The sequence below is a fragment of the Elgaria multicarinata genome, chromosome 9, assembly GCF_023053635.1.
Source record: "Elgaria multicarinata webbii isolate HBS135686 ecotype San Diego chromosome 9, rElgMul1.1.pri, whole genome shotgun sequence".
Classification (NCBI taxonomy): domain Eukaryota; kingdom Metazoa; phylum Chordata; class Lepidosauria; order Squamata; family Anguidae; genus Elgaria; species Elgaria multicarinata.
The window spans coordinates 68608131-68636028 of NC_086179.1; the positions used below are offsets into that span (position 1 = coordinate 68608131).

A 27898-nucleotide genomic window follows, 5' to 3' on the forward strand; every position below is an offset into this window, starting at 1 on the left:
AGTTTCCAGGTTTTTGGTTTTTTGATGAGATGGCCTGTTCTGCTGCAGCCCAGCCGTGTGTTTCCTTCTCACCAACCAGCTATGTGGCTTCTTAATTTCCCAAATGGGATGATGAAGCATATGCCTCAATGTTTTTCATATATAGCCACTGTGGCTGATATCAGGCTTGGCTTTTATACAGAACCTTTGTGATATTAATAAAATGAAAAACATCAAAGCTCTCTAGCTTAGATCTGTTTGAAGCATATTAGAGAGTAGACTGTAAACATGAACAAAGAGAAAGGCCTGCTGTCGACTAATGAGTTGAGCATGGTTTTCATTAGTGTTCTCCCTCAACACATATGTAACCCCTACCTTTGCATGATGGGTAGGAACTAATTGGATCCATGGCATTGTGTGGGAGAACAACCTCAGATCAGCTTAATCCTGTTCGTGTGCCTGATGCTGTATTAACTTCCTCTCCAGCTTTTATCAGAACATATTTAGTTCAAAGGAAATCTTCCAGATGTTTACACACCCAGAGGAGTAATCCAAATATCCAGAGAACTGGGTGTGTAGGAACTGATTGAAACAACACGTTTTTATGATTTGCAGTAGTCATGCAACAAACCTTTTTGAAAACCTCATCTGCATTAGTTTGGTTTGCTGTTAGATTCTATACTTATTCGTCCTAACCGGGGGAGGGGGGGGCAGGATTCTAATAACCATCACAACAAAGGCCACCGAAACTTTTGAAAGGGGTTGAAAGTGTATGGATGTACTAAGGTGCTGTCCAAATGCTAATGCAGATTACCTAGTAATCTTAAAACACAATAGAAAATTCATACTATGTAATTAATCCAACTGAGCTAATAAAGTAAACTCCTGCCTGTTCTGGGAAGTCCACGCTAAAGAAGTAGATAGACTAAATATTGACTATAGCAACTCGTCTGAAACATTGGCTTTGTGATATCAATGTGGGTCAAAAACAGTGCTCAGTTTCAAGGCCAGGGGGTGGGATCCCTGCCCCCTCTCCTCTTTGTGATAACTACTTTTTTAAAAAATAAAATAATTTGGCTAAAATCAGAGTTGACAGGGGGAGATGTGATTCATGAAGGGTTTCCCTACCTTTCCTCCCATAATTCAAGCACTAGGCAGGACTCCTGCCACAGAAGTGTTTTGTTAATCTAGAGGGTTGTCCTTTGAGATTCTGCCTTTGCAGATTAGGGTTTAAGCATTTCACCAAAAGTACAAAAACAGCTGGCTGGATATGTCTTTTCTTAACTGTTTTGTCCCAAATCCAAAGTAAGGTATAGCACAACCCTATTTATATCTACTCAGCACTGTTTATATCTCTTAAGTGGGTATAGGATAGTAGCTATAATCACAGTCGGGTCCTATTGAAATTAATAAAATGCATTTATTTAAATGTATTTCTTACTATAGCTCACAGGAGTTGGGAGTTTATTCCAAATCGGTTCAACTTTTTAATCTTGGGTTGTTGCAGATAACGTGAAAACATCGACCCAGTGTGCAACTGCTGTGCAAAAGGCAAATTCCATGTTGGGGCTCATTAGGAAAGGAACTGAAAATAAAACTACCAATATCAGAATGCCCTTATGGTGCAACCAGACTTGGAATACTGTTTTCAGTTGTGGTTCCTGCACCTCTAAAAGGATATTGTAGAGCTTGATAAGGTGCAGAAAAGTGTTGCCAAAATGATCACAAGGCAGGAGCAACTTCCCTTTGGGTTGAGAAAGGTGTATTATATTACGGCTTTTGTGGAGGAAATAGATTTGTCATAATTGCTAGAAGCCAGAGTGATCAAATTATGATGAGGGATTCAGGATGGACCCTTTTACTTCTTCACACAGCATATAGTTAAGCTACAGTGCTCTCTACCACAAGATGGGTGGCTTTTAAAGAGAATTAGACAAATCCATGGAGTATAAGGTGATCAATAGCATTTATCACGATGGCTATATGTTTCCTGTAGTATCAGAGGCAGTCTACCTCTGTATAACAGTTGCTGGGGAGGTTACTTTTGGCTTGTAGGCTTGCCACAGGTAAATAGGCCTTGGGTCAGATCCAGCACAGCTCTTCCTATGATGTTTTGGGTTCTGTTTCCTTTCTCTGCTAACAAAGCTCCTCAGGATTCATGGATGTCCATGTCATTTCCCCCACCACCACCACCAAAAAATTGTGTCAACACAATATACTATTGGGGCATGCAAATAATCAGTCCAATTATGAATGGGTCAAGAATGTGTATTATGGAGAATTGAGAGTGTTTAATAATGACAAATATAAAGCAAAAGAAAATGAACTAGCACCAGCCAAACTACCCCCTACCTTGTCCAGTGAGGAATGCCTTTCAAATTGCAGGAACTTGTTGCTTTTAAAGAAGTCTTAATTCCCTTTTTGGAAAGCTGTGGTCTCACCTTTTCCAGTGCTGAAGAGCATACATATTCTGATATCGCCCCCACCCACCCCTATTCCCTATACACACACATACACACACTCAGGGCAAACAGCAGTACAGTACAAATCACTCAGTGTTTTGAACTGGATATAATTCTGTAGTCTTCGGATGGGGCTTTGTGAGGAAAAGCCCAAAATGTGTCTGGGTGGGGCACGCAATACACTTGATAATTTGGATAAGCCCTGAGGCAGCATAATGCAGAGGGAGAAGGCTAGAATCCACCCCGCCAATTATGGTGGCATTTGCTTCTCATTTGCTGTTGCTTTAATCGTTTTGCTAAAGCGGAGCTAATCCATCTGCTCATAATTTATTTCTTTGCAATGAGATACTATTTGACTTTTTATGAGCTCATTCTGACTAATTTTATTAGTATACTTTTCATAGTGCATTGTAATCACTTTTCATTATACCTTGGTTATGCACAAAAATGAATGTAGACTGGCTAAACAGAGAGCTGAAATGACTTCATGAGGAATGCAGATTTCTTTGTTTCTTTTTTCAAAAAAAACCCACACAATTAGTTGCAGATGGTAATTTCATTTTGCCCGATTAAATGAGATAGGAATGTATAGTCAGATCGGAACAGTGCAAAGAATAATACTGTTCTTCTAATCTTTAAATACTAGTGTGAATCCTGTGTCGTCACAGGATAGTAGTCTGAGAATGACTGGATAAAAGTATGTTTGCCCATTTCCCTTGCGATTGGAACAACTTTACATTTTTAAAATAAAGGTACTACAAGTAAGCCAGCAAAGGTGAAAAACATGTTATTTTTTAAAAAAATATTGTTTACCATTTCTTGAAGTTTGAGGTAAAAAGATGTGATGCAAGTTTTTTCTCTCTCTTCTCCCTCTGGTGTCCTTTCAGCTCTTTCTCCTCTGCTTCTCTTCCTCCTCCTATAACTACCACCAATTGACTTTTCTTCAGCCTCTTTTCCAACATTCTGTGCCTGTCCTTTCATTAATTTTTATCTCTTTTAGCCTGCACTCCTAAGCACACTTGTGTCAGAGTGAGCCCCACTAAACTCAGAAAGAAGTCTCACTAAATTCAAAAATCCCTCATACTCATTATTCAGAAATGTTTAGACTAGGATGACCAAATGAAAAGGAGGACCGGGCTCCTGTATCTTTAACAGTTGTACAGAAAAGGGAATTTCAGCAGGTGTCATTCATATGCATGCAGCACCTGGTGAAATTCCCTCTTCCTCACAACAGTTAAAGCTGCAGGAGCTATACTAGAGTGATCAGATACAAAAGAGTGCAGGGCTCCTGCAGCTTTAACTTTTCTATACAACTGTTAAAAATACAAGAGCCCTGTCCTCCTTTTCATATGGTCACCCTAGTTTAGACATGTATATGATTACACTGTTAAAATAGTTTTTTAAAAAATAGCCACCATGCAGAAAAATTGATGGCAAAGGTACTATGTAGACGTATATTAAGGGCAGTGAAATGGCATGGTCTATCCTCAAGCTTTTATGGGTCATTAGATTTTACATCATTATTATATTATTATTAGTAGTATCAGTAGTAGTAGTAGTAGTATTCATAGTCAACAGTTTATTGCCAGGCTCAGGCTTGGATGAGTCTGTAAGATGCTGGTGTTGTTCAGACAACCTACAGCTTCTAATCGTTATTAAGAAACCTGTTGTGGTGGCACGGATCTGAGAATTCCTAAATATTTCCCCCTTTAAATTGTATGTTAGAAGTGTGGTTATAATTATGTGAGTTGATCATTATTTTGTATTCAAAACATATTGGCATCCTTTACATACCATACTGGGCTCCAATATTTAAACTCCTCACAATCATAATGCAGTTTAAAATACTAAAAGCAAACTGGATTAACTCTTAGTCCCATGTTTCTGGGATTACTATTTATTAAATATTTGAGAATAGTTTGTGATTGAAACTCGGGTGCATATGGGATCTATCTATGTCAATGGCTTACTTAGATTGAAAAAACAACAACGATGTAGCTATTTTCTATCCAAACCCTTGGATTTAATTTAACTTGACCCTGCTAAAATCAATTGCCATAATCCAATTGGGAACATACAGTTTATAATGTTTTGTACTTTCAGAATCTCCCATGCTACACCCTGTCCCCAAATGCTTTATAACATAAACATTGAACAATGGGGAACAATGGGAGAGAACCTCCAGATTATCTAGTTTTTGAAACCAATGGCAATATGTTTCAGGCAGCAACCACCATATATCCCCAATACCCTTATCCCCAATACACACTTATTGGAAATAAGTGCCTTGAACACAGTTGGGCTTACTTCTGAGTAGACATAGAGCTTTCCTATAAGAGGCATGTATTGTGTGCTCATCAATCCCTACTCATGGTTGTTTACAGGTTTTTTAGAAGATGTCATGATCCACTAGTTTCACTTTTGTTTCTAAACAGCCCTTTCAGAGAGGGGTTTTTTTTTTTTTTAGAGAAGTGAAAATGTATTATTTATGAAAGCAAAAGAAAATGCTTTTTCCACTGGTGTAATTGTGCTATTCCACTATACCCCAGTGCCACCTGGAGGTTATGTAGTGAAAGAGCAGGAAAAAGAACATTCTTCATGTGGTGCTCGGATCTCAGTTCTGCAATGAAACCAAAAGTAGATAGAGCAGATTAACAGCCTCGTGTGGAAAGGCTCATAGAGAAGATTGCAGTTAGCATAAATATTCCTACTTCAGCTTCTCATTTTGTGTTCTACATTAAACCTTCTGGGTTCTAATAATATAAATTATATAAAGTTTTCACACTGTGATTTGAAATGCACATGCCAACCTAGTGTTTTTTGAAATCAGTCCAGACATTTCAAAGGTTGGCTGCCTTTTAAAACTGAGGGTGCCCAGTAAAAGAAAAAATAATGCTTGTCGACCTCTCATCCTTGAAGTGACTCATACTTTTGAGAACTTTGAAAGTTTTGTCAACTTTCATCTTTGGCTAAAGCATCAGGGATGTTACTGCACTGCAAGTACCTCTAAGGAACTTGACAAATCCACACGCTCTTAATAAAATCCTTGGGGTATCTTATGCGGAGAGCTAAAGCAAATGTGAGCAGCTGACCTTTGGCCAATCCATTTTACAAGGCAATATTAAAGCTGCCTTTGATCATAAAAGATTGGCCCCCTTGTGTACTGCATACTTCCTACATTCATCCTCTCCAAAAGATCAGGCATCAGATATCCTTTTAAAAATATTTTTTTCGGCTGCATTTCTTTAAAAAAAACCTAGGTGAATTGAAGAACATTTTGACAAATGTTCCATTAATCAACCCATAATGCAGTTGAAAGCAAGGATCATTGCACATTACTTAAAAACCTGCAACGTGCACAAGGAAAGAACAAGAAAATCCCTGTTCAGTTTTCTTATGACACTTTGTCGACAGCCGTAGCAGTTGGTTCAGGAATTTGGAATTTCCCTGTGATGCCTTTGTGCAAATTGTTGGGCCACATGGTAGAAGCCTTTGATGGTACGGTTACTGGTACTATTCTAATGTTGCTTACATTCTGGACACAGAGGCTCCTCGTAGGCATCCTGACAGTTTCACAAATGAAAAGTTTCCTCCATAAGAAGTGGCTTTATACTAAGGCAGACCTTTGGTTCAGTACCGTCCGCACTGACTGAATTCAGATTTCAGACATGAGTCTTACCCAGCCCTACCTGGAGATGCTTGGAACTGAACCTGGGAACTTCAGTGTGCAAAGCATGTCCTCTACCACTAAGCTACAGCCCTTCCCCAAATGCAAGAGGAATCTCCAATATTTAGCATTTATTTATTAACCAGTTTCAACTTTTCTGGGCCAGGTTTCTGACCCAATGAGGCTTCCAAGTTGGGTAGCAATCACAAAATAAAACAGTTCATTCATAGCGCGTAGGCCCATAACACACTAAAATCATTACATTGAATTTTTTTTCTTTTCCTTATAATACTAAAAGGAGAATTGTAAAAAGAGAACATTGGGCAAATTCTGACTGGAGCAATACACAAGTCGATGATGGAATATTTGAGATCTACAAGCTCAATCACAACTTTTAAAGCTCAGCTAAAAACTTTTCTTTTTCCTAAAGCTTTTAAAACTTGATGTTGTGCAGACTTTATACTGTTAGTTTTACCCTACCCTGTGCCTGTTTACCCTACCCAGTGCCTGTTTGCATTCCCTTCCCCTCCTTATTGCTTTACTATGATTTTAGTAGAATGTAAGCCTATGCGGCAGGGTCTTGCTATTTACTGTTTTACGCTGTACAGCACCATGAACATTGATGGTGCTATATATATAAATAAATAAATAAATAATAGCCAAGCCTTGTGGAATTTGTATTCCAAAGTCATAGTCAAAGCCAGCTCTACTATTAGGCAGTGTGCGGCAACTGCCTCAGATACCAGGTACTGGGGCCCGACAAGCAGCAGCAAGGCGTTGGAGGACAGAGCTGTATGTGCAAGATGTCCTTCCCTGTGCTCTCGAAGCTAGCCTGCTTCCTTCAGGTGCAGTCTCATCACCAATGTTGAAGTAAGATTTAAGAGCCAGTCCAATCAGCTTTTGTACATGGACTAGGAAGAAAGAAGGCAACATGTCCTCCACCTCAGGCAGCAAAATGTCTTGGGCCTGCCATGGGGGCTGTCTTGATGACAACGCATTGGCACTGTGAGTCCCCAAAACCCCATGCTTGTGCTCCTGCGGGGTTGTCCCCACACTAAGGAGTGAACATGGAGTTTGCACCCTCCTCCTCCCTGTGCATTGCCACCCTGTGCACCACCTCGCCACTGCGTGTCACCGCATGAGCGCTGCTGCGCATCCACACGTCCCTCCATGTTTGTTTGTTTTTACCGGGGTTTTTGCCTTGGTTTTCCCTGCCAAGTGTTTCCTTCTCCCCACACTGAAGACGTGTGGAGGCATTCCAATGGCCATTCGGCTTACTGGCCCACCCCTCCTCCCTGTCCAGGCAGAGGCTGAGCAATGAGGGGTCACCATCTGCCTGGCCACGCCTCCACCGCAACTCCAGAGTGGCAACAGATGGCAGATGCGCCATTGTCGCCTCACTCCAGAGAAAAAAGTGGGGGTAAGTTCCCAACTTTTTTATTTCGGAGCTTCGGGGGGAAAGCCCTGGGGTGGCTCCACAGTGGCTTCTGCGTCGCATAAATAACACAGCACCACTGTAGAGCCACCCTGTGTATAGACAGGCATCCCCAATAACAGTTCTGACAATTCCCCACATATATTATTTTTCATGCAGGTGAAACCCTTAGAATCAACCCTTAAAAGCCCCCCTCTGCAAAAGGCCATCATTCATTATTATTCATTTATATGTGGTGTTTGTATACTGCTGAATATAATAAAATCTCTCAGCAATTCAGAAAATCATTGAAATCATAATTTCTGCATATTAAATAAATAGGATTATTCTTTTGGTATTGGACCAGAAATTAAAATGTATTCAGAGGTCCAGTGACAAGGTCACACTGCCATAGCTCAGTGGTAAAGCAACCGCTTTGCATGAAGTAGTCGAAAGTTTAGTCCCTGTCATCTCTGGGTAGGGCTGGAAAATCTCCTTCCAGAAACCCTGGACAGCCCCTGCCAGTCAGTGTCAACAATACTTGGCTAGGTGACTCAGAGAGTCATCAGAAGAACATTTTATTGCACGCTCATTACTGGGCACTCATGGATTTTCACGCATCCTATTCATGACGTCATTGCCTCCCATGCGTCTCCTGCCCCTTCTAGCCTTCTTCCTGTGACGAAAAAAGACCCTGATAAGTCCCATTTATTTTTAGAGATGGAACTTGCTGCTATCTTCAGCTGTGTGCAGGAGAAGCAACGCGATAAAAACAGCCCACTGAATGGGCCACGTGGATGTTGTTTACTTCCTCTTTCTTCTCTGCGAGAAACAGGAAGTATTGAGCAACAAAAGCAAGGGTGGAGAAGCGATGGTAGGGAACTGTAATTTTCCCCCATCTGATGGAGCTCTCAGTAGAAGGCATCTTCCTGTGTTTTGTCTTGAAGAAAACTTTACAAACCAAAAGGAAAGGTTATACTTGTAACTGTGTTATACCTGGTCTTCTGGAGATTTATCATAGCAACAGTATTTTGACTGTGTGGATATGCAAGACCTTTCACTTGTGGACATAAAACGACATTGTTGCAGATTTGGGATTAACTGTGTTTAATTTTGGTTTTGCTTCAGGACCACCTAATTCTGACAAATGTGTGTTGAACAGCAGGACTCAGAAAAGAATAAGCACCTCTGCCCCATTCCTCTTGTCATTTTAAATTATCCTTGTACTGTCCAAGTAGTATATGAGGTCTATTGGACAGTACAATATGCGACATTACTGAGTAATAGCTATATATTAACCAAGTGTATTTTAACACTTTAATACAGGATTGTGGCTCAGTAATTCATCCAAAGGAATCCTGTGGTTTGCAACCTCTCTCAACTGAATACCTGTCAGTCATTTCACAGCCACAGTTGAAAACATGTGAAATGGGGGACATAAAAGGTACCTGATATATTTTCTACATGTTCAGAAATATATTCCTATTCTTTCTAGTATAGACGTTCTTTTAAGTCTACCCTGGGAAGCTATATTAAGTTTTTTAAAATAATAATAATAATAATCAGACATCACTCATTGACTATAAACTTTCATAAATGCTTAAGACATAGCAAGATTAGGTCAGAATGAATTCTGCATGCTTCATAAATGAATGAATGTTGAATGTATAATTATGCTTTAATATTGCCAACAATCATGCATTTTATTATTCCTAGATAATTCCTTACTATTCCTAGGTTTTCTGATGCTTAATCCTATCTGGGAGTAAGTCCATTAAGCAGAGTGGGACTTACTTGTCACACATGCATATGCTTCCCTTGATTATTCAACACCTGATGATTCCAGAAAAATATATTGATTAATAAACAGTCTCCATTATCAAACATTGTATCTGAGTCTCAGTCTTTGTGACGATGTAAAGTGATTCAAACTTCCTATATGTGGTATTTCATCTATGACTGATTCACCAATGCAAGTTGTTACTGCTTGCTGCTGTCAAGTGATGAGTATGCATGTATGAACGATCCATTAGTTGCTATTCTGGCATTTTAAAAAAATCTTCAGCACTAGGTGACATTCCCCATTCTTTATTAAACATTTCATTTTTGGCAGAGAAATGGAAGGTCTCTTTGTACCAAGGACTTTCTATGTTTCCTGTGCAAAAGTAAATCTCTTTCTAGTGGGCTGCCTGTATGAGTCAAAAGCGCTTGGGTGGCTGTGCAGTGGCGCTGCATCGATTATATTAGCTTCGAAGCGCCGAAGAAAAAAGTCAGGGACTTACCCTGACCTTTTTCTCCAGAATGAGATGAGTACAGCATAACCGCTGCCTAGCCTTGCTCCAGAGACACAGTGGATGTGTGGCCGGATGGTTGGCAACCCCTGATTGGTCTCCATCTGCCCAGGCAGAGGACAGCAGGCAGGCCTGGTGCCGGAAACCCCGCACTTTCACTGCAGCATCAGGATTAGCCTCCCCCATCCCGCAGCAGCAAAAGTGTGGGGGCTTGAGCTCATCATGGTGGCAACTTGCCATCGTATATACAGCCCCCCCAGGGTGGTAGGAGAAGGTTTCCTTGTATTCAAGGGCATCTCCTCTCATTAGCAGCAAAAAGAAGTGTGCTTAACAAGAGTCCAGAGCATGATAAAAATCTTTTTTTTTTTAGGACAATGGATTGTGCCTTGTCTTAGTTGTTTTGACAACAGAACCTGTGACTGGAGACAAATAACATGGCAGCCGCACAATTGCCAGTATCCTGTCCTGAACAAATCAGAACTCCAACAATGTGTAGAAAGAAAAAAGGTACGTCATAAATTTCATACAGGACAAGGAAATCCATTTATCTCTTCATTTAAGATATTGTCTATGGATATGCATGGATACACATTATTATTAATATATTAAAATAACATTTGTATTATAATGGAAATACCAGAATTATCCCCCTTAAATATAATACTGCTGCTTTTAATAGGTCTTCATTTGACAGCATTCAAATAGTGAATATAATGTGTCCACCTAGCACCTAAGTATTGGGTGTGACATGTTTCAGATGAGGAACTGCTATGTATTTTTCTTAGAGATTGAAGCACTGTGCATGCACTTTGTTCCTTTTGCTGGTTACCTAACGCATGGCATGACTTCTGCCTACTTCTTTCACCTTCTTGTGCAGGTCTCAGATGGACCTCACTAGACTGACTTTGCTTGTAGTGAAGATTCTAAGATGGCTGCTTGGAAATGCAGTGTCTTCTTAATAGGCATGGTATGGCTGTCTAACATTTGACAGAGATCTGTGGCTCAGGTACAATTATCTGCTGATACAAGTTTCTTGAAGTAAGTAATGAAGCATTACAGATTTTTTGACATGTTATCTAAATTAAGAAAGCACACTTAGAGATAAACCCAAAAGGAAAAAAAAATCCTTGAGTTAACAATGATCCATGAAGTCACGAAGAATTGGAAACGACTGAATGAATAAACAACAACAAATGGATGTGTACACGTTCTTTAACACAGAGATTCACACACTCTACATAATGGAACTGCAGGAGACACTTTCTGGATGGGAGAAGCCAAATAGCATTTGGTTCCAGCTGAGCCAATAAAGGCAGCCTCAGTGACTTACTTACCTCTTCCACTGATATAGAATGGCTGCTCTGAAATAGCTGGATACACACACACACGCATATCCATATACACATACATATACAGTACATGTAATATATATATTCCTTACATATGATTGATATAATTCCTTTTCTGAATACTCCTTATTTATAAAATAGTCTGGAATTTGAACCATAATCTATATTCACCTTCACTGATGTAATTTAATCAGAAAAAAAAGAAAGAATTATTCTTGAGAGAATGATCCTATTTCTTTACAAAGCGTGAAGTCTCTGCTGTACCTGTCAGGGCAGTTTATGCCACAGCACCTTATAGGACTACTCAACGAATGCCAGTTTGACAATAAGGGAACCAGTGGATGTGTTCAGGAATGGACTGTTAGCTCACCTTAGCCTTGTTTTCCACTAACAATTGTAACTGCCTTTATCTGAATCACTTTCCCACTTTCCTGCATGTGACGTTGTGCTTGAGTTATTTCTGTCAGTACTAACTCAGGACCACCTGTGGTGAAAGAACAGACACAGATTGGCTGAGACATGAAAAGGGGTTATAAATTCCCTAAAGCATTTCATAAGAGGGCCTATGTAGATTAATGGTGTGTTCGCAAAGCTAATTAGTCATATGCAGAGAATGAAAGAGATGGTTAGGAAGGTGTTTTTTTAAACTCATTTCATTTCATATAATATGTCAGAATTTGTCTTTGAACCGATTATTAATGTAAACTGTATGAAAGGCTATATTACATCAGTTAGCTTGTAACCACTTGGGGAATGCCATGCATTTAACAGGATGAAAAAAAAGAATAAAATCCAAATAAAGAATGGTTTAATTTGTTTTACATCTGTATGACAAAAGCTCATATAACTTTATGGTTAATTAACTTTTACCATGATAGTTTTATGACCTGCTGAAGCATAGCACTTTAATTATTGTATGAGGCAACATTTCAGAAGAAGTTGAAACACAAAATAGGTCATGAATAATAAGCAGTTCTTCAAATAACCAGGTACATATAATTGCATAATTACATTGTAAGTGAAAGGGACTGAAGCATTTTATTTATCTTTCTAAAAGAGAAATTTACATTTTAATGTTGTAATAAAATGCCTTCAGCGATGCATAATAAAAAACAGGAAATATTAAAAAATAGTATTTGCTGTAGTATTTAAAATTCACCTGCTAAAACTGGAACATATATATTTCTAAATTAGCATTTTGGAGTTAAAGGTGTTTACAGGTTGTTGTTGTTTTTAAGTATACCTGATTTACAGTGAAGGTTGGTGGCTCCCGTTTTGGTAGGGTTGTGAATCTTTTTTGGGTTTCCATCAGAACCAGCCAGAACTCTAAAAGAGCTATCCAAGGTGCTGGTCCCAAGCCTTAAAATAGTGTCAGGACCTTGGATAGTTCCTTTAGGGTTCTGGCTGCTTCTGGATGAAACTCAAATGGATTCACAGCCTCACCAAAATTAGAGGCACCAACCTCCACTGCTGATTTATAATATTACCTGGCTAAATAGATGAATTCCATTCTCATTGTAGGGTTTCACAATCATGTTTTATGATTTATTCCCATTTTCTAGACATAAATGGGATTTTATCCACATTTAGTCGTTGCAACAAAAACACTAAATCCCTTCTTCTACATTCACTAAATTGGCACTTATCACATAATAACTTCATTCTGCTTAAGTCTGAATTTGTTGTCATTCTGCAACAAAGTCTTCTGCAGGCCAATATGACTGCTGTTATAGCTTTGGTCAGGATATTAATTCTTTCATATTCTTGAACCCAAATTATTTCATGTGATGAGCCTGTGTGGTCTGATGGGCAGAGAGTTGGACTGTGTTATAATGGACCAGTGTTTAGTTTTCATTCTATCCTACTGATTTGTTGTGTGGCCATGTGCGCATAATGCTACCTCTCAGACTCAGTTTCCCATCTGTAAAAAGGGGGCCAAAGTGGTCTTACTGCACAATGATGATTCTGAGGCATTTTGCACATTTTAAAAAGTGCTGTATAATAGTAGGAAACGCAAGAATAGTACTTAGGCTGTACCACTCCCTCTTACTCCTACTATTGCCCGGCCCTTCAAAGGCAAGAGCTGTGGGTCAGTGGTAGAGCACATGCTTGCCATGCGGAAGGTCCCAGGTTCAATTCCCAGCATCTCAAGGTGGGGCCAGTAAGGAATCCTACATAAAATCCTGGAGAGCCACTGCCAATCAATGCCAACAATACTGAACTAGATGGACCAATGGTCTGGCTCGGTATAAGGCAGCTTCCTTTGTTCCTATGTCCCATTACATTTCCCTTCAGACATAGCATTAGACCAACTGGTTTCTCCCATCCCACTGATGTTCGTGGACAGCAATGGCATGTATTCAGGTCTGCTTCAGATTTATCTTCTTTCGTACAGAAATTGCATTATCTTCTATAAAGTACTGCTTTCGGTAGCCACTTGGTAAAACCCGTCCTAAATGAAACTGAAAGAGCCAACCCAAACCAGATATGATGGCTGCAGACCTTAGCTTCCAAACATAGGCCTGCCCTAATCAAGTATAAAGTGAAGTTTGGTACATGATATAAAGTAGGGTGACCATATTTGGGAAACCAAAAAAGAGGACACCTAGTGTGTGGGGAAGCAGCTTTCTGAGTCCTGCAGAAAGTACGTTATTCCCCCGCCACCTTAAAGAACTCGATTGGAGTGGAGGAGGGAAAAGGATTTCATTCTGCACCACCACCATCCACTCCAGTTGGGGCCTTTTCTATAATGTCCACGAATGACCCACTTTCCCCTTTAAGACTTCAACTGGAGCTCGGGGTGGGGGAATGATGTGCCTCAAGAAAGCATGTCACTCCCTCCTGCCATGCTAATGGCAGCCTTAAAGGGGAAGGTGTGTCATTCCAGGACATTATTGAAAATTATAGAAAATCCCCCCTGACACCATGGAAAGAACAAAAACCAGGACAAATGCGGGGAAATCCTGACAGTTGGTCACCCTAATATAAAGTGCAAGGGGCAGGATAGCTGTAACCTCCCCTCAACATGGATTTTCTCTTGAAGACCGTCTCCTGAGATAATTCCACCACCACCACGACACACAGGCCTAATCTACACCTACAGCCCTTTCTCAATAGAGGAAGGATAATAGAAATAAATAAATAAATAAATGTGAGGTTTCCCACTTCCGCTATAGTCGCTCACGGGGCACACACGAGGGAAATTTCCCGCAAATAAAAGAGAGCCGTTGTGGCAGGACGTGTGTGGTCCTGTGACGGCAGTTCCGAATGGGTATCAGGAGAAGCGTGCAGGTCTGGACAGATGGGTACAGGGCACAGGATACTTCCTCCGAGTTGTGCACCAGCGCAAACACACAGCAACGCAGGGTGTGGGCAACAGGTACTGTGCTGAAAATGTGCTCCTGCGCATCGATATGTTGGGGTAAAGAAAAAGAAAGAAACACTCGGCGATGAAACACGCCAATGCCCATGCACACTCCCCTGACAGCGGATTGGCTGTTTGCTGTGTCAGGAGCTCACACCAAACAGCACCAGCTTTGCGAAGCGGGGGCACACCGGCCGCAGTCTTTGGGATTGTTGCAAGAGAGCTGAAAAAGCTGCTACAAATCCAGTCAGCGATATTCCTGAATAACTGAGTGCTTGCCCTGAGATCACTGCAAGAGTAGGTGAATGTCATGTGGTCCGGTAGGGACGACTTTGATATAATCCCTGAATAAACAGCTGGTGTAGACATGGCCACAGTCTCAAATACTGGGAACTGAAAGGAAAGGTGGTAGATAAGGCGCTGGCAGGAAACTGAAGGTTGTGGGAGGGTTCAGAGACCTCCACTTGGACTCCACTTGACATGTGGTTAGGATGCCTCCACTTTAAAGATAGCGTCCTGAAGCGGTCCCATGTTCTTTGCCCTAAATGCGGACAGCATGATGCAATTCTGTTGTTGCCACTTCACAAGCGGCCCCTCCCCTGATTCATTTGCATGAGAGGGACTCACCACTTGTGCAACAGAGATTTAATGCATCCTACAGTAAAGAAGCTCTGAAATGAGCAGAAACGCTCATTTTTGGATTGGGACAGGTCAGCCGAGCTCCCTTAAGCAAACTCGGCTGACCTGGCCAGTTCCAAAAGCAAGCATTTCCTCTCGTTTCTGGTTGTTCCCAGAAGCGCTGAATCTCCGTGGGGCAAGCAGCTGGTCGTGCTCATGCAGCAGAATTGGTGGGAAGGGATGCTGGCCCAATAGCCCCACTGGACACTGTCCATGGACTCAAACCTAAAGAGAAGGGAAGCATCTTTAAAGCACTGGAATATGAAACTATTAATCAAATAGCTAAGAGCAATTCACCTGAGGCTTGATTTGAATGACTGAAGCTTTCTGCATGGCACCTGCAACTGTATGGACAGGCAGAAATCAATCATCTCTGACCAGGCGGTTAATGCAATATTATGCACACACAACCTCTCAAAACGGTTTAGAAATCTGGGGACAACAGAGGGATGGGAAATACTGGCTCTAGCCCCTTGGCTGAAGGTACAGACAGCAGGTTTTTTTTATGAGCTCAGCTTTAAATGACTATTATGGGCATTTGTATCCACTTTAGCAATTGTGGCACATGAACAGGTCATATCACATGTCTCTACTTTAACCACACTTCTCCTTTGCTTTTGCTGTAATTTCAAACCAGACAGTTGTTAAGGAAAAGGTGCAGTTACAGGTCACAGAACATATACTTCTAGAGACATTTTAGCCTTTCCAGAATTAGAACTGGAATACAAGCACTGAGAAAGTGAGAATGGCTACTTATGCTACAGGTGATCCTGCATTATGAAAGTTACTGTAATATACTTATGGCATTTATCCTCAATCCACAACCTGATTAAATCCAAACACATTGATTTATGCTCTTTTAGTTCCACTAATGTTATCAAACCTAGGATTAAATGCTGTATGGTTTTTGCCTTTAAAGGTTCTTTTCATTGGTGATTCAACTAACAGAGGGATGATGTATTACTTGATAGAGAGAGTGAATGAGACCCTTCAAGAGTGGCAAAAGGCTCATGACATGAAGTTTTATCATAATGTAAACAATGGGAACACTTTTATTAGCTACTCGTATTATCCCCAGTTTTGGATCAGTGTAAACCAAAGACCAACATTTGAAGAAGCTCTTGAGCAGCTGCTACTCAGGTACAGTAGAACACCCGTTGGCAAGGTATCCTTGCATTTTTGACAGTAATTCATTGATATTTTTCCCTTACAGTCGCTCCATGCTGGCATTCCAAAGCTACATGTGGGAAGGAATTTGTGTGAGATTCAGAGTCCCTGGGAGAAATATTACACAATGGGCTGTGCTGTTGGCAAGAAGGGACTACTACAACGCATAGCTGTAGTCACTCCCTCTCAGTCTACGTCACACTTTCTACGTGTAGATCTGCTCTTCATAGAGATCTTTTCTTCCCCTGTCCTTCTCCATGCCCCAGAATTGTTGGTGAAAAATATTCTGTGGGTATTGTGGTAATTTTGGCATAGGAAAGAAAACAGAAAACTTGTGCAGAGGTCACCATGAACAACCAATGCCGGTGCAACACCAATATCCTTGTAGGCCTGTTCAGACAACACACTAAGCCATGGTTATGCTGCTAACCCTTTTGCAGCAAATGATTAGTGAGTGCATTTAAACCATGGTTATGTAGCTACCATGGTTAGGAATGTTTCACACTACATGCTAAGTCATAGTTCATAGACATGTTAAGCCATAATGTTTCACTCAAAATGCTTAACCACCGTGGCTTAGCGTGTCATCTGAACAGGGTCATCACGCTGCTGAAATGGTCTTCCCTTGCACCGACAGAGAATATGCTGCCCTTCCCAAATATATCTAATAGATTTCTGCAAATAAACTAAGAAAAAGAATTAATAAATGCTTAAGCTAAAAAATATGCAGAGCCATATTATATAACCAAAAATGACATCAGTCCTCTGTGGCCAGGGATGGCCAATATGGTTGACTGAATTGCGATGCAATGCTACTAAAAACGTTGCCATCTGTTCTGATTCTGAAGCCAAGTTTATTTTATAGTTTTCGCTTTCTTTTCTTATTTCAGATCACAGCCACTAGAGAACACAGCCCAGACTATATTAGTTGTTGGTGGTGTCCAGTGGCTGAATTTCAATCACTTACATATTATTCAAAAAGTGCTGAAGCGGTAAGTGTTAACGCTACAGATTTTATTTTATTTTTGATTCTTCATATGAAAGAACGACTAATACCCCTAACGGCAATTTCCAATATTATTTGCACTATGTTTAGTTTTCGTTTATACAAATGTAGACCCACAAAATCATTGCACATTATGCTCCTTTCGGGGGCATGGTACTTCCCACACCACTGCCATATTTACTGTAAATTATGCTGCTTTAAATACAATGTTTAAAAATGTCCAATACTACTTGTGATCCAGACCCATGAAAACAGTTAATTGAGGAAGAAGAAGAAGACGAAGAGCTCCCGCTCCACTTCCTACCAATGCTTCATGGCCCCAATCCAATGAAGCAGCTTTCTACCTGCATGCCATTTGCAGGGATAGGAGCTGGGAGTAGACTGGACGCACTTCAGAGTGCTCTTCGGATGGCAGATGTGGTCTGAACGCAATGCATTGCTTTCTATGGGTTGTGTGGTGGGATACAATTGCACATCTGAATGTACACCTTGCTGAAAGAATTGCAGTATGGATAGACCAAAAACATTGTATCTTGCCACTGCCTTCCGGTTCCCGACCCAGCAAATGCTGTGTGTTTGGAAATCGGCTTCCGTGCGCAGCTCTGTTTCCTCAGATTGGGCCTTCTGGCTCCATGAAGCCATTTCTGTGGAAAGCTGTGGCAGTGCTTCTGCTCTAGTGAAGCACCACACTTGAATGGAGGGACTGCTGCAATTGGTCTCCTACAAGGAGAACTGAGAATTGACACCATGCGCCTGAGAGAGCATGTTCCCTGACGCCAAGACCCATTCCTCAAACTTTTGCAAAGCAAAGGGACAATCCTTCAGGCTGAGCAAATTACGCTTGGAGGGGATGGCCTTCCTCTAAGCCTGCTCTGTTTCTCTTTAAGGCCCCAGCTGAAGAAGTTGTAGAGTTGGTAGTTAAACTCAGTTTAACTACCAACTCCACAACCAAACAAAGCTCAAGAGCTTTGTTTGTCCACAGTCCTTGCTCCCCTCTAAGGTTGGGATTTTCTTAGGAAACCAGAGCTTGTTTCTTTTTTAAAAAAAGAAATACACACACATGGAGTGAGGGACCTTCCTAGAGAGGAAAGGCTCTGCTCATGGAAGGTCCCTCCTCCCTCTACACACACACACACACACACCTCAATTCCATCTGTTCAGCAGTCTCTTGACTCTGTGTAGTATTTTCAGGGGACTGGAGGGGCTGCCACAGGAAGGCGGGGCAATGGTGGGGAAGTCCACTTCAACCAGAGGGCCAGTTCACATGATGGCTTCTCCATCTCCAGGAAGTTTGCAAGCCGTCACCTTCACAGAGCCTGTTCTTGCAAAGGAGTTCACTACTGTCTTTGACGTGCTATCTCCACACTTGCCCACTGGCTTCCTGTTACCTGTGAAGTATGGGATGGCATAAGGAACCCGCTCATCAAAAAGGGCTCAAACTAGAGTTCGCTGAGCCATAACTTAACCCCACCCCCAAATCTTATGTTGATACTAAGGACACGTCAAGAGGCTGCAATCCTAAATATACTTACCTTGGAGGAAACACCACTAGTCTGAATGGGACTTACTTCTGAATAGACATGCATAGGATTGTACTGTGAAATTGCATTTTATTATGTAAGATTTTATAGTAAATAATTTAATCCATCTGTAAACAAAATACATTTATTTTCTTTCACTTGATCCACAGAGCAAATCTCTCAAATATCCTGGTAGTAATAAAATCCCTGGGAATGGGCTTTCACCTGCCAGTGGATGGAGTGCACTCGTTGTCACCGGTAGGTTATCTTTTGGCTATTATCCATTAAACCACTTTTGCCTTTAAGCTGCATCCTGATCCTAAGAATTATTGTGGTGTGCGCGCGATGCTGCTATGTCACCGTAACATGGGTTGTTGCCAAGTTGTTGTGCTGCTATGGCCCTCCCTAAGCACTTACGTGTTTGTGCTGCAAAGTTTGGGGCTAAAGTTTATTAGTATCTTAACTACTAAATTGGCTTGAAATCCAAGTACTTGGTCATAAGTGATTGGTGCTTGGGGCCATTTAAATCTAAACCATCGCTTGAGAATGTGGGTGAAACAAATGGGATTTCCTGTCAAAGAAATGTAGATAGCCAACAGACTGAAGCCTTAGGGCAGAGGTGCAGTACCTCAGGCTGTGGGTAGAAGGGGCAAATCTGGCCCACCTGAGGTCCCAAGGTGATCCTCTGGGGTTTCTAAGTCTTAGTTACTTGCATTAAGAGCTTTAAATTAAAATATGTTGGTATTTTGGCCACACTCCTGTTGTCTTTGGCACCACCCACCATTGATATGTGACTCTGAAAGCATCTCTGAAATGGAATTTGGCCCTATGGCTAAAAAGGATCTGCATCCTTGCCTTAGAGTTGCTTACGATGCACGACTCTCTAGGTGGTCCAGAAGGGTGTTTTCACGGTGCTGTGTTGGTGCCGCTTCCCTTCTCAACCCCGTGCTTCCCTTTTCCCGGGCAGCGTCAGGATTTTGGGGTGCCCATCCAGGTCCCAGAACCACCCTTGCCTTCTTTCTGGTGGAAGGCGACCAATTGCTGGTCGCCTTCCACCAGGCTCCGCCCCTGGGTTGGCCCCAGAGCAATGTTACATGGCAGAAGCACTGTGTTGATGCTGCTCCCTTTGAAAAAGTTGGGGTAAATCCCTGACTTTTTCAAAGCTGGTGGAAGGGCTGCACACCCGTGAGAGCCCCGAGGAGAAGCGGCACCGCGTCTGCGGTATCCTGCGCATCATCAAGCCCTGCGTCTCCTTCTCCATCAAGCGCGACAATGAAGAGTGGGAAGGGATCGAGGGCTACTGGGCACAGCACAGCCCCGCAGTGGCTGTGATCCTGCGCCTGTGCCATTTAACTGGCAGGGCACAGATCCACAGCCACTGCGGGGCTTTCCCCACATGTAGTCTATAAAGAAAAAATAAGAGAGCTAATATGAGTTCTTTTGATTTAAATTGCAGGCAGAAGTGCAGAATTTGTGGAAGGAAAATCTAGCTATTTTGAACACTGCAAAACAATATGGCTATGACGTGGTTGATACTTTTATTATTACTATGGGACGGTACAAGGAATTTTTGCAAGGGAAGTGTGGATGTCATTTTCATGAGGTAATGATTTGTTGTTAATGCTCATTTTGGCAAATAACATATTCTGTTGTTGTCACTAATATCCTACTTTTCCATTTAAAATGGCACTGAAGGTGGCTAGCTTGGTGAAAACATTTGCACTATAGCTGCATTGTGGGACAACCATCTGCTAGGACTTTAAATATTTCAGCTGTAATCCTATACACACTCACTTGGGCTAGATCTATACCAGTTCTTTTTGCCAGTATTGAAGTGCACTGATAACTGTTGAATCACATTACGCCTTCCATATGCCGCTTTTGTAATGTTCTTTCCCGCTTTTTATTCTGTATTATCTAAAATACTGCAACAGTTGTCATGTGTGCCCTACGAAGTATAAATGCTCAAGAGTGATATAGTGTCACCATGATGGGATTGTAGCGATAAAACACAAAGTGTAGATATGGCCTAGGGAATAAGCCCAACTGAACACAGTGAGGCTTAGTTCTCAATAGACAAGCACAGAGGGTACATCTATACGGGGTCTAGAACTCGCCTGAGCTGCACATTTCCGCGTTGCTTGTCGCATGACACAGCTGTCCCGTCACTGCTCCACTGCTTTTAAATCCCCTAAAATGCACATATTTGTAGGTGCTGATTTGCCGCGACTTTTGTGATTTACCGTACCTTTAATAAAATTACCACCTATCCAAGGTCTGAGTGTGAAGTTTAAATTATATGTTCATGAATCCGTGCAGGCCGGGCTTTGTTACTTTGCATGTGTGGAGGTGCGCAGAAGAATATATACTTAAAAAAAAAAAAGATTCACATCCCCAAGGAGCAGCCTTGCAGAAGTGGGGGGTGGGAGGGACTGGAGATGTATCTGCCTGCATCCATTTGTCCTCCCCACCCCCCCACCAGTGTCAGAGTAACTTAAATAAATGCCTCAGAACAGGCAGGGGAAGCGGTGAGTGGAGGAGCTGAGACAAGGGCAGGCTGCTACAGTGTAACGCTCTTTGAGCAGAAGCAAAACAAAAAATGCAGGTTAAAAAATAATGAGATGCAATCCAGTGGTAGTATAGCTGAGGGCAGAGATGGCGGGTGAGGGAAGAAGAAAAGTGCTCATTTGAACTGATGAGCAAGCAGATTGAGAGGGGGCCAGACTCTTTCAGCTGAAGAACTCCATGGTAACTTTTGCTCTCCTTTGTGTGTTTACAGTGCATACACACTTCCTCCTCTCAGGATTCTAGGTGCTAATGACAAGAAAATGAATGGTTCTCCAAAGATATCTTTTACAGAGCTTTAAGCAAACTATCTACATTAAGGATGCAATCCTATGCATGTTTAGACAAAAAAAAGTCCTACAACTCCCAGCATGCCCCCAGCCAAACATGCTGGCTAGGGGAATGCTGGAAGTTGTAGGACTTTTTTTCCATGGAAACATGCATAGGCTTGCGCCCTAAGCCACTTTACTCTTAATCAGAAATAGCAAAATGGATGCCCCCCCGTTGCAATTTTACCTGGTGCTTTATGGCCCTGCCAAATATTAAACAAAGTAAGACGTTTGCTCAGTTTTACTCATAAGGAAAAGGATCAAGTTCTCAAGAAAAGAGATGTTCCACTTTTCAGTGTTACTTCTCTCTATTGGAGCTTGTACATGCTACGCCTGAACACATGTGCTCCATAACTGTAATGTGCTTTATGTGAGGCTACGCTTAGGCTTGGTCCGGAAGCTGCAGCTAGTGCAAAATCTAGCTGCCAGGATGCTGAATGGAGCATCTGGCCATGCACATATATTACACGGATGTCAAAGCAAGTGTATTGGGTACCTATTAGCTATTGGGCCAAGTATAAGGTCTTGCTGTTGGCATATAAAACCCTGAACAGGTTGGAACCAGATTACCTGGCAAATTGCCTTCTCCGATACAATCATTAAGATAAGCAAAGGAGGGCTTGCTGGTTGTACCACAACCTGCAGGCTGCATCGTGCAGCAACCCAGAAGTCAGCCTCCCCTATCATGGTGCCCACATTATGAAATGACCTTGGGAGGCACCAACTGTAGCGTGCTTTAGACCCTATTTAAATATCCATTTCTTTTATCCAGGCCTTCTGTGAATGCTGCCCAGTTTGTGTGAAATTATGGTGTTACATTGGTTTTTAATGTTTTATATAAATATTTTAGTGATTATTATGTATTTTAATGCATTTAATTTTCTTACAAACTGCTTAGAGACATTTTAAAATATGTTAAGTGGTATATAAATCTATTAAATAAATAAATAAATAAATAAATAAATAACAGTGAAAGCCTTAACTGCTAGATGAGGGCAAATTTATGATGGAGTCTGACCCCCTGTTGGTGGGGTCAGTTAATGTAGCAGATGGTCATGCCCCTTCCCCTGGCACCATTCCTTTTCCCCAAACCACGTATTGTTGGCTTTTGTAGCATTTCCCCCCATTCTAAAAGGCTGAAATACCTCTCCTAAGACTTAAAGCTTCTCTACATTTTTTTTTTTAAAAAAAAAACCCTGCTGCTTTCTGCTGCCGTTTTCATTCTGGGAATACAATAGGTTCAATTACATGGGTGGTCACATGGTTTGGATTGAATACTTCCTATCTCTGTGTCTTCTACTCAATAAAATAGCACCATCTAGTGGCACAATTATAGTGCAATGTGATATATATTTTTAAACTGCTAATCTGGATGTTCTGAGAGCAGGATAAGGGGGGATAGCGCAGGAGACGTCCTGGGGGTTCATGATGTCATGTAATCAACCCACAAACTTCCATGAGTGGCCAGTCATGAGCATGCTATGAATCCCTCATTTAGTGAAGCTCTTAGTTACTGGCAGTAAGAGCTTCATACTGGTATTTTTGCCACACCCCCTTTTGTTGTCAGCACTACCCACTAGGGGTGTGCACAGACCCCCCCCGCTCCGCGCCGCTCCGCCCATACTCCGCTCCTCTTTGCCGCGGAGCTCCGGCTCCGAATTGGAGCTCCGCAGTGGAGGGAAGTGGCGCCAGGTAAGGCCGGGAGAGGAGGGCGGGAGGTTTACCGGGCACTGCCGCCATCGCCGCCCGTGCGGCGATGGCGGCAGAGCCCGGTAAGGGACCAAGGGGGAGGGGGGCCTTACCTGCCTCCGTCGGCGGTTCGTCGGCGTCTTCAATTGAGCCCGCGGTTCAGCCAGGAAGTCTGGGCTGCAAGCCCAGACTTCCTGGTTGAACCGCGGGCTCAATTGAAGACGCCGACAGATCGCGGACGGAGGCAGGTAAGGGAGAAGAGGGCAGGGGGGTTACCGGGCCCTGCCGCTGTCACCGCATGGGCGACAGCGGCAGGGCCCGGTAAACCCCACTTACCTTTCCAGCGGAGCTCTGGATCGAGGCGAAGGATCCGCCTTCACCCCGATCCTCTACGCCATGCTCCGCCGGCCCCCCAATCCTCTTCGCCTCCGCCTTAAGGGCAGGAGAAGCCCCCCGCTCCGCTTCTAATTCGCCGGTCCGATTAGAAGCGGAGCACATCCCTACTACCCACCACTGCAATGTGGCCCTCAAGAGTTTCTTCAAAATTGAATTCAGGCCTTGGGCTGAAGGAGATTGGACACCCTTGATCTAAACACCACTAACTCCAGAGACTTAAGCTACCTAATTGCTCTACTGGAAAAGACAAAGATGGCCATCCTTAACCCTTAGACCATCTCAGGAGTACTTATTGTTATTTCAAATCTTACCTAAGATACTTTGGCTGTTATGGACATACACTCAACATTTAGAGTTAATAGGGAAAACTGTGGTTCTTAAGGCACCTCAGTGAAGAATATGGCGGTAGCACTTCAAAACATTTCAACATATTGCTTTGACTAGACCTGGTACGAGGCAATGAAATGAAGAGGAAAGACAGCTGCATCAGCTTGTTTGGTTTCAGGTATCTATCTTCAAACCAGAATGAGTCCTCCTACTGTGATAAGCAGGATGAGGCACTCAGAAATTATCAGTTGTGCACCATTTCAAAATGAAAACAGGTTAGAATTAGAGGAGACAGGGCCAATCTGCAGTGCTGCCAAAACGCTTAAGTTGTCTGGAAGTGAAGAGGGGGTAGCAGGAACAGCCCATTTCTGTGCCTTGAAGCACAGAAATGCTGCTTTGGCAACATGCATGACATCGTGTGCTGCAAAATTCTCATGAATCCCTTTGTGGAAGTTTCACCCCCTGCTTACAGCAATAGAGGAATTTACACACAGTTGTTGAACAAGGGTTCAAAAAGAACCCTGCTGTTTCCTGAGTATATTTCACAAGAATTCCCTACTTCCAGTGAGAAAGATGAGCAAGAAATTGATTTGGAGCAAGGTGTCTTCTCCCCGGTGTGAGAGAGCTCCACTTGCCCCCTGTCTATACGACAACGGGATTGCTCCTCATTAAATATAAACCTGAATTTTCATTGATTCAAATCTAGGTTAAAGAGCGTCACACTGCAGCAGCAGCAGCAGCAATTTACTTCCTGATTTTTTTTTTATAGTGCAGTTATTAAGAAGGCTCCCTATGGGCTCCTATGTATACATGCAGTTCTAGAGGAGAATAGGATTTGAATGAAATTAGCCATTTTTCTCCCCACCACACACCTCAATGCCACCAATTTCAATAATAATAATAATTCTTACCCGCCTATCCCTTTGGATTAAGTCAAGAACAACATTAGTATAACAATACAATATAAATCAAATACATAAAATTAATTAAAAGAACATATAAAACCAATACAATACCAAAATAACTATCAAGACATCTTAAAATTCTCAGTTTGAAATTCATTTGGGTAGGCCTGCCGGAAGAGGCTACGCTTTATAGCTGTCTTAAACTTGGAGAGAGAGTTATGTTGATGAATCTCCTTTGCCCGGAAACTAACTGGTAGCCAGTGGAGTGATTCTAATGTTACCCTAATATGCTCACCCCTAGATGTACTGGTGACCAACCTGGCTGCCATATTTTGTACTAGTTGAACTACCTAGTTAGGACAAACTTGCACTTCTACTGATTCAGGACAACTTCAAGTTACACCAGCATAGGAATTTAAGTGATTGTGCACTCCTGAATCACCTGGGAATAGGATTGCACTAGAAGACTTTAAAACAGCCCTGCAATTAAACCACAGTAGTATTTAGGCATCCCTCTGTTATGCACAAATGTTCTTTCTCTTAGCCTGAAACACTGCCCTGAAAGTTTCACAAGCATTCAATTTCTTCTTTTTCAGGTGGTGAAATTTAAAACATCTGACGGAAGCTCTCCCATGGCCATGACGTTATCAAGGCCTTACGCCCTGGGCAAATATTTCAACAACCGAAGCAACCTGATGAAATTGCGAGCCTATGCATCCAATTCTCAGTCCCCTTATCACGTGAGAGGTCCAATAAACCAAGTGTATTCAGAAATACTCCTCAGCAGGATCTGTGCAAATGACAGAACGATTGCTGGAACATAACTTCGTTGGACTGAAATGTAGAGAACCAGCTGACCTACTTTCCTGTGTGGCGATCCACAAGCCATACCAGATTTATTACACACTTCTCCAAGCGGCTGAACATACCAGCATAACTCAAGACATGTGGCAGTTTCCGCAAAGCCTTATAAAATCAAGATGTGTCTCCATATATCTGTGGTTTCAGACGGGAAGACAGGGAAGCACAAGACGAGGGAGAAAAGTTATCTGAAATGTAGCCAAGAATTTAAAGGAGTTGTAAGCTAAGTAAATGCATTATTCTATGAAAAGAAATATATGCATTTTGTAGAGACTATTCAAGTAAAGGTACGAATTATGATGATATATCACCTGTAAAGAAAAATCGCATTCCACTTTAAAGAGTTTTATGACGTTGCAAAATGGCAGTATAGAAATAGGCACATAAAAGCAGGCACATTTGTATGGACAGAACTAGATGTGCTCTTCCTACATTTGCACAGAGAGAATGATGACACAAGCTCTCTTCCGCTGTTGTTCTAAGAGCCAAAGAAGACACGAACCTGGGAGTTCCGGAATTGGAGTTCTTGGCATCTTTTTCTTATCCAAATCAACCTGGGTGGGGTGGAATGAACTGATATATATATCAGGGCTGTAGGTTCACCCCGTTCCCACACTGCACTCCAGCGCTAATAGAAATCATACTCACACCCCATGGCTGCTTTATGGATAAAAAAAAGGACTCCTATCACATCACATCTAGTTTGGCCCTTCGTACAGTGTTTCTTATTTCACTGTCCTTTGTTGTTCCTGTGCTTGACTTTGTGTGTTTATATGTGCAGCTTCTCCTTGCAGTTTATGAAACATTCTTTGAACGATGGGCAATTTTATATTTTATTTTTGAAAATCAGAAAAGCCCCTTCATGTGTACAAACCACTCATTCTATTGGGAAGTTAAAACAAATAAAAGGGAGCCTTGGCATGTTTTAGAATTTTGAGAACCACCCAGAGAGCTTCGGCTATTGGGCGGTATAAAAACGTAATAAATAAATAAATAAATAAATAAAATAAAATGTCAGAATAGCTAAGAATAATGGGATCACCTAAAAAATCCTAGTGAGTTTGTGGCATGGCACATAAATTGAATTGAGGACTTCTTGGCTCACACTTTTAGGGCTTTTCTACATAAGGCTTTTAATCTGCTTCATCTACTTTTGGTTTCTTTGCAGAATTGAGATCCAAGTACTACATGAGGACCACTACATGCCCTCTCTTGCTTTTCCACTACATAATCTCTAGATGGCACTGTGGTAAAGCATAATAGCAGAAATACACAAGAGGATATCACACTTGCTTTCACAATCAGAAATAATACCTCATTTTCCCTGCTCTAAAAAAACAAAACATGGAAAGTACTATTTACAAACAGAAGCAAAACTGGAGGGTCATGACATTATCAAAAGAACCCGTTGTATAAACAACTGTGAGTGGGGAATGACGAGCACAGGATAAATGCCTTTTGTAGAAAAGCTCTTAGTCACAACTACAATATATCCTTTCTGATTTCTTTTTTACTATAGCTTCTTGTACTATGTCAAACATTACTCTGAAAGGTCCAGAGCAGTATGATGGATGCTACAGAAGCCACATGCTGAGATCGACTGCCCCTTTGGATTCAAGCCATGACTCAGCAGCTGCGTGGACTGGGTGTAGAGTTTCTCATGGAATTTTGTACATTTCAAACTGGTGGTCCTCGCCATCCTGCTGAGCGCACAACCAACAATCCCGCCCATAAAAAGAGCAATTTCGTAATGTTCTTGAGATGGCCTCAGACTTTGCACATACATCTTGCCTTAGGACAGTTCATTTGCATTCTAACATGTTCCCAGCACTTCTCATTGTGTAGATATTTTTTGTGGCTTTACAAAAAACTGGTTATGTATTTATCTCGCAAATAATTCATTTATCAACTCCAAACATGAAGGCTCCT

At 41.8% G+C, this 27898-nt stretch overlaps 1 protein-coding gene across 2 annotated transcripts in view; it reads left to right on the forward strand.

Moving 5' to 3' along the window:
* CPED1 (cadherin like and PC-esterase domain containing 1) overlaps nucleotides 1-26778 on the forward strand; it is a 117218-nt gene extending 90440 nt beyond the window's left edge. Inside the window, exons 18-24 of one of the 2 annotated variants that reach the window (XM_063134061.1) lie at nucleotides 8849-8966; nucleotides 10184-10320; nucleotides 16124-16344; nucleotides 17262-17363; nucleotides 19068-19155; nucleotides 20354-20500; nucleotides 25705-26778. In XM_063134061.1, the coding sequence (XP_062990131.1) occupies nucleotides 8849-8966; nucleotides 10184-10320; nucleotides 16124-16344; nucleotides 17262-17363; nucleotides 19068-19155; nucleotides 20354-20500; nucleotides 25705-25932 (1041 nt within the window). In that variant the 3' untranslated portion in view covers nucleotides 25933-26778. Of the gene's footprint in view, nucleotides 1-8848; nucleotides 8967-10183; nucleotides 10321-10690; nucleotides 10831-16123; nucleotides 16345-17261; nucleotides 17364-19067; nucleotides 19156-20353; nucleotides 20501-25704 lie in introns of those variants that run through there. The other variant, XM_063134062.1, reaches the window with a different exon arrangement.
* The last annotated feature ends 1120 nt before the right edge of the window (nucleotides 26779-27898 follow it).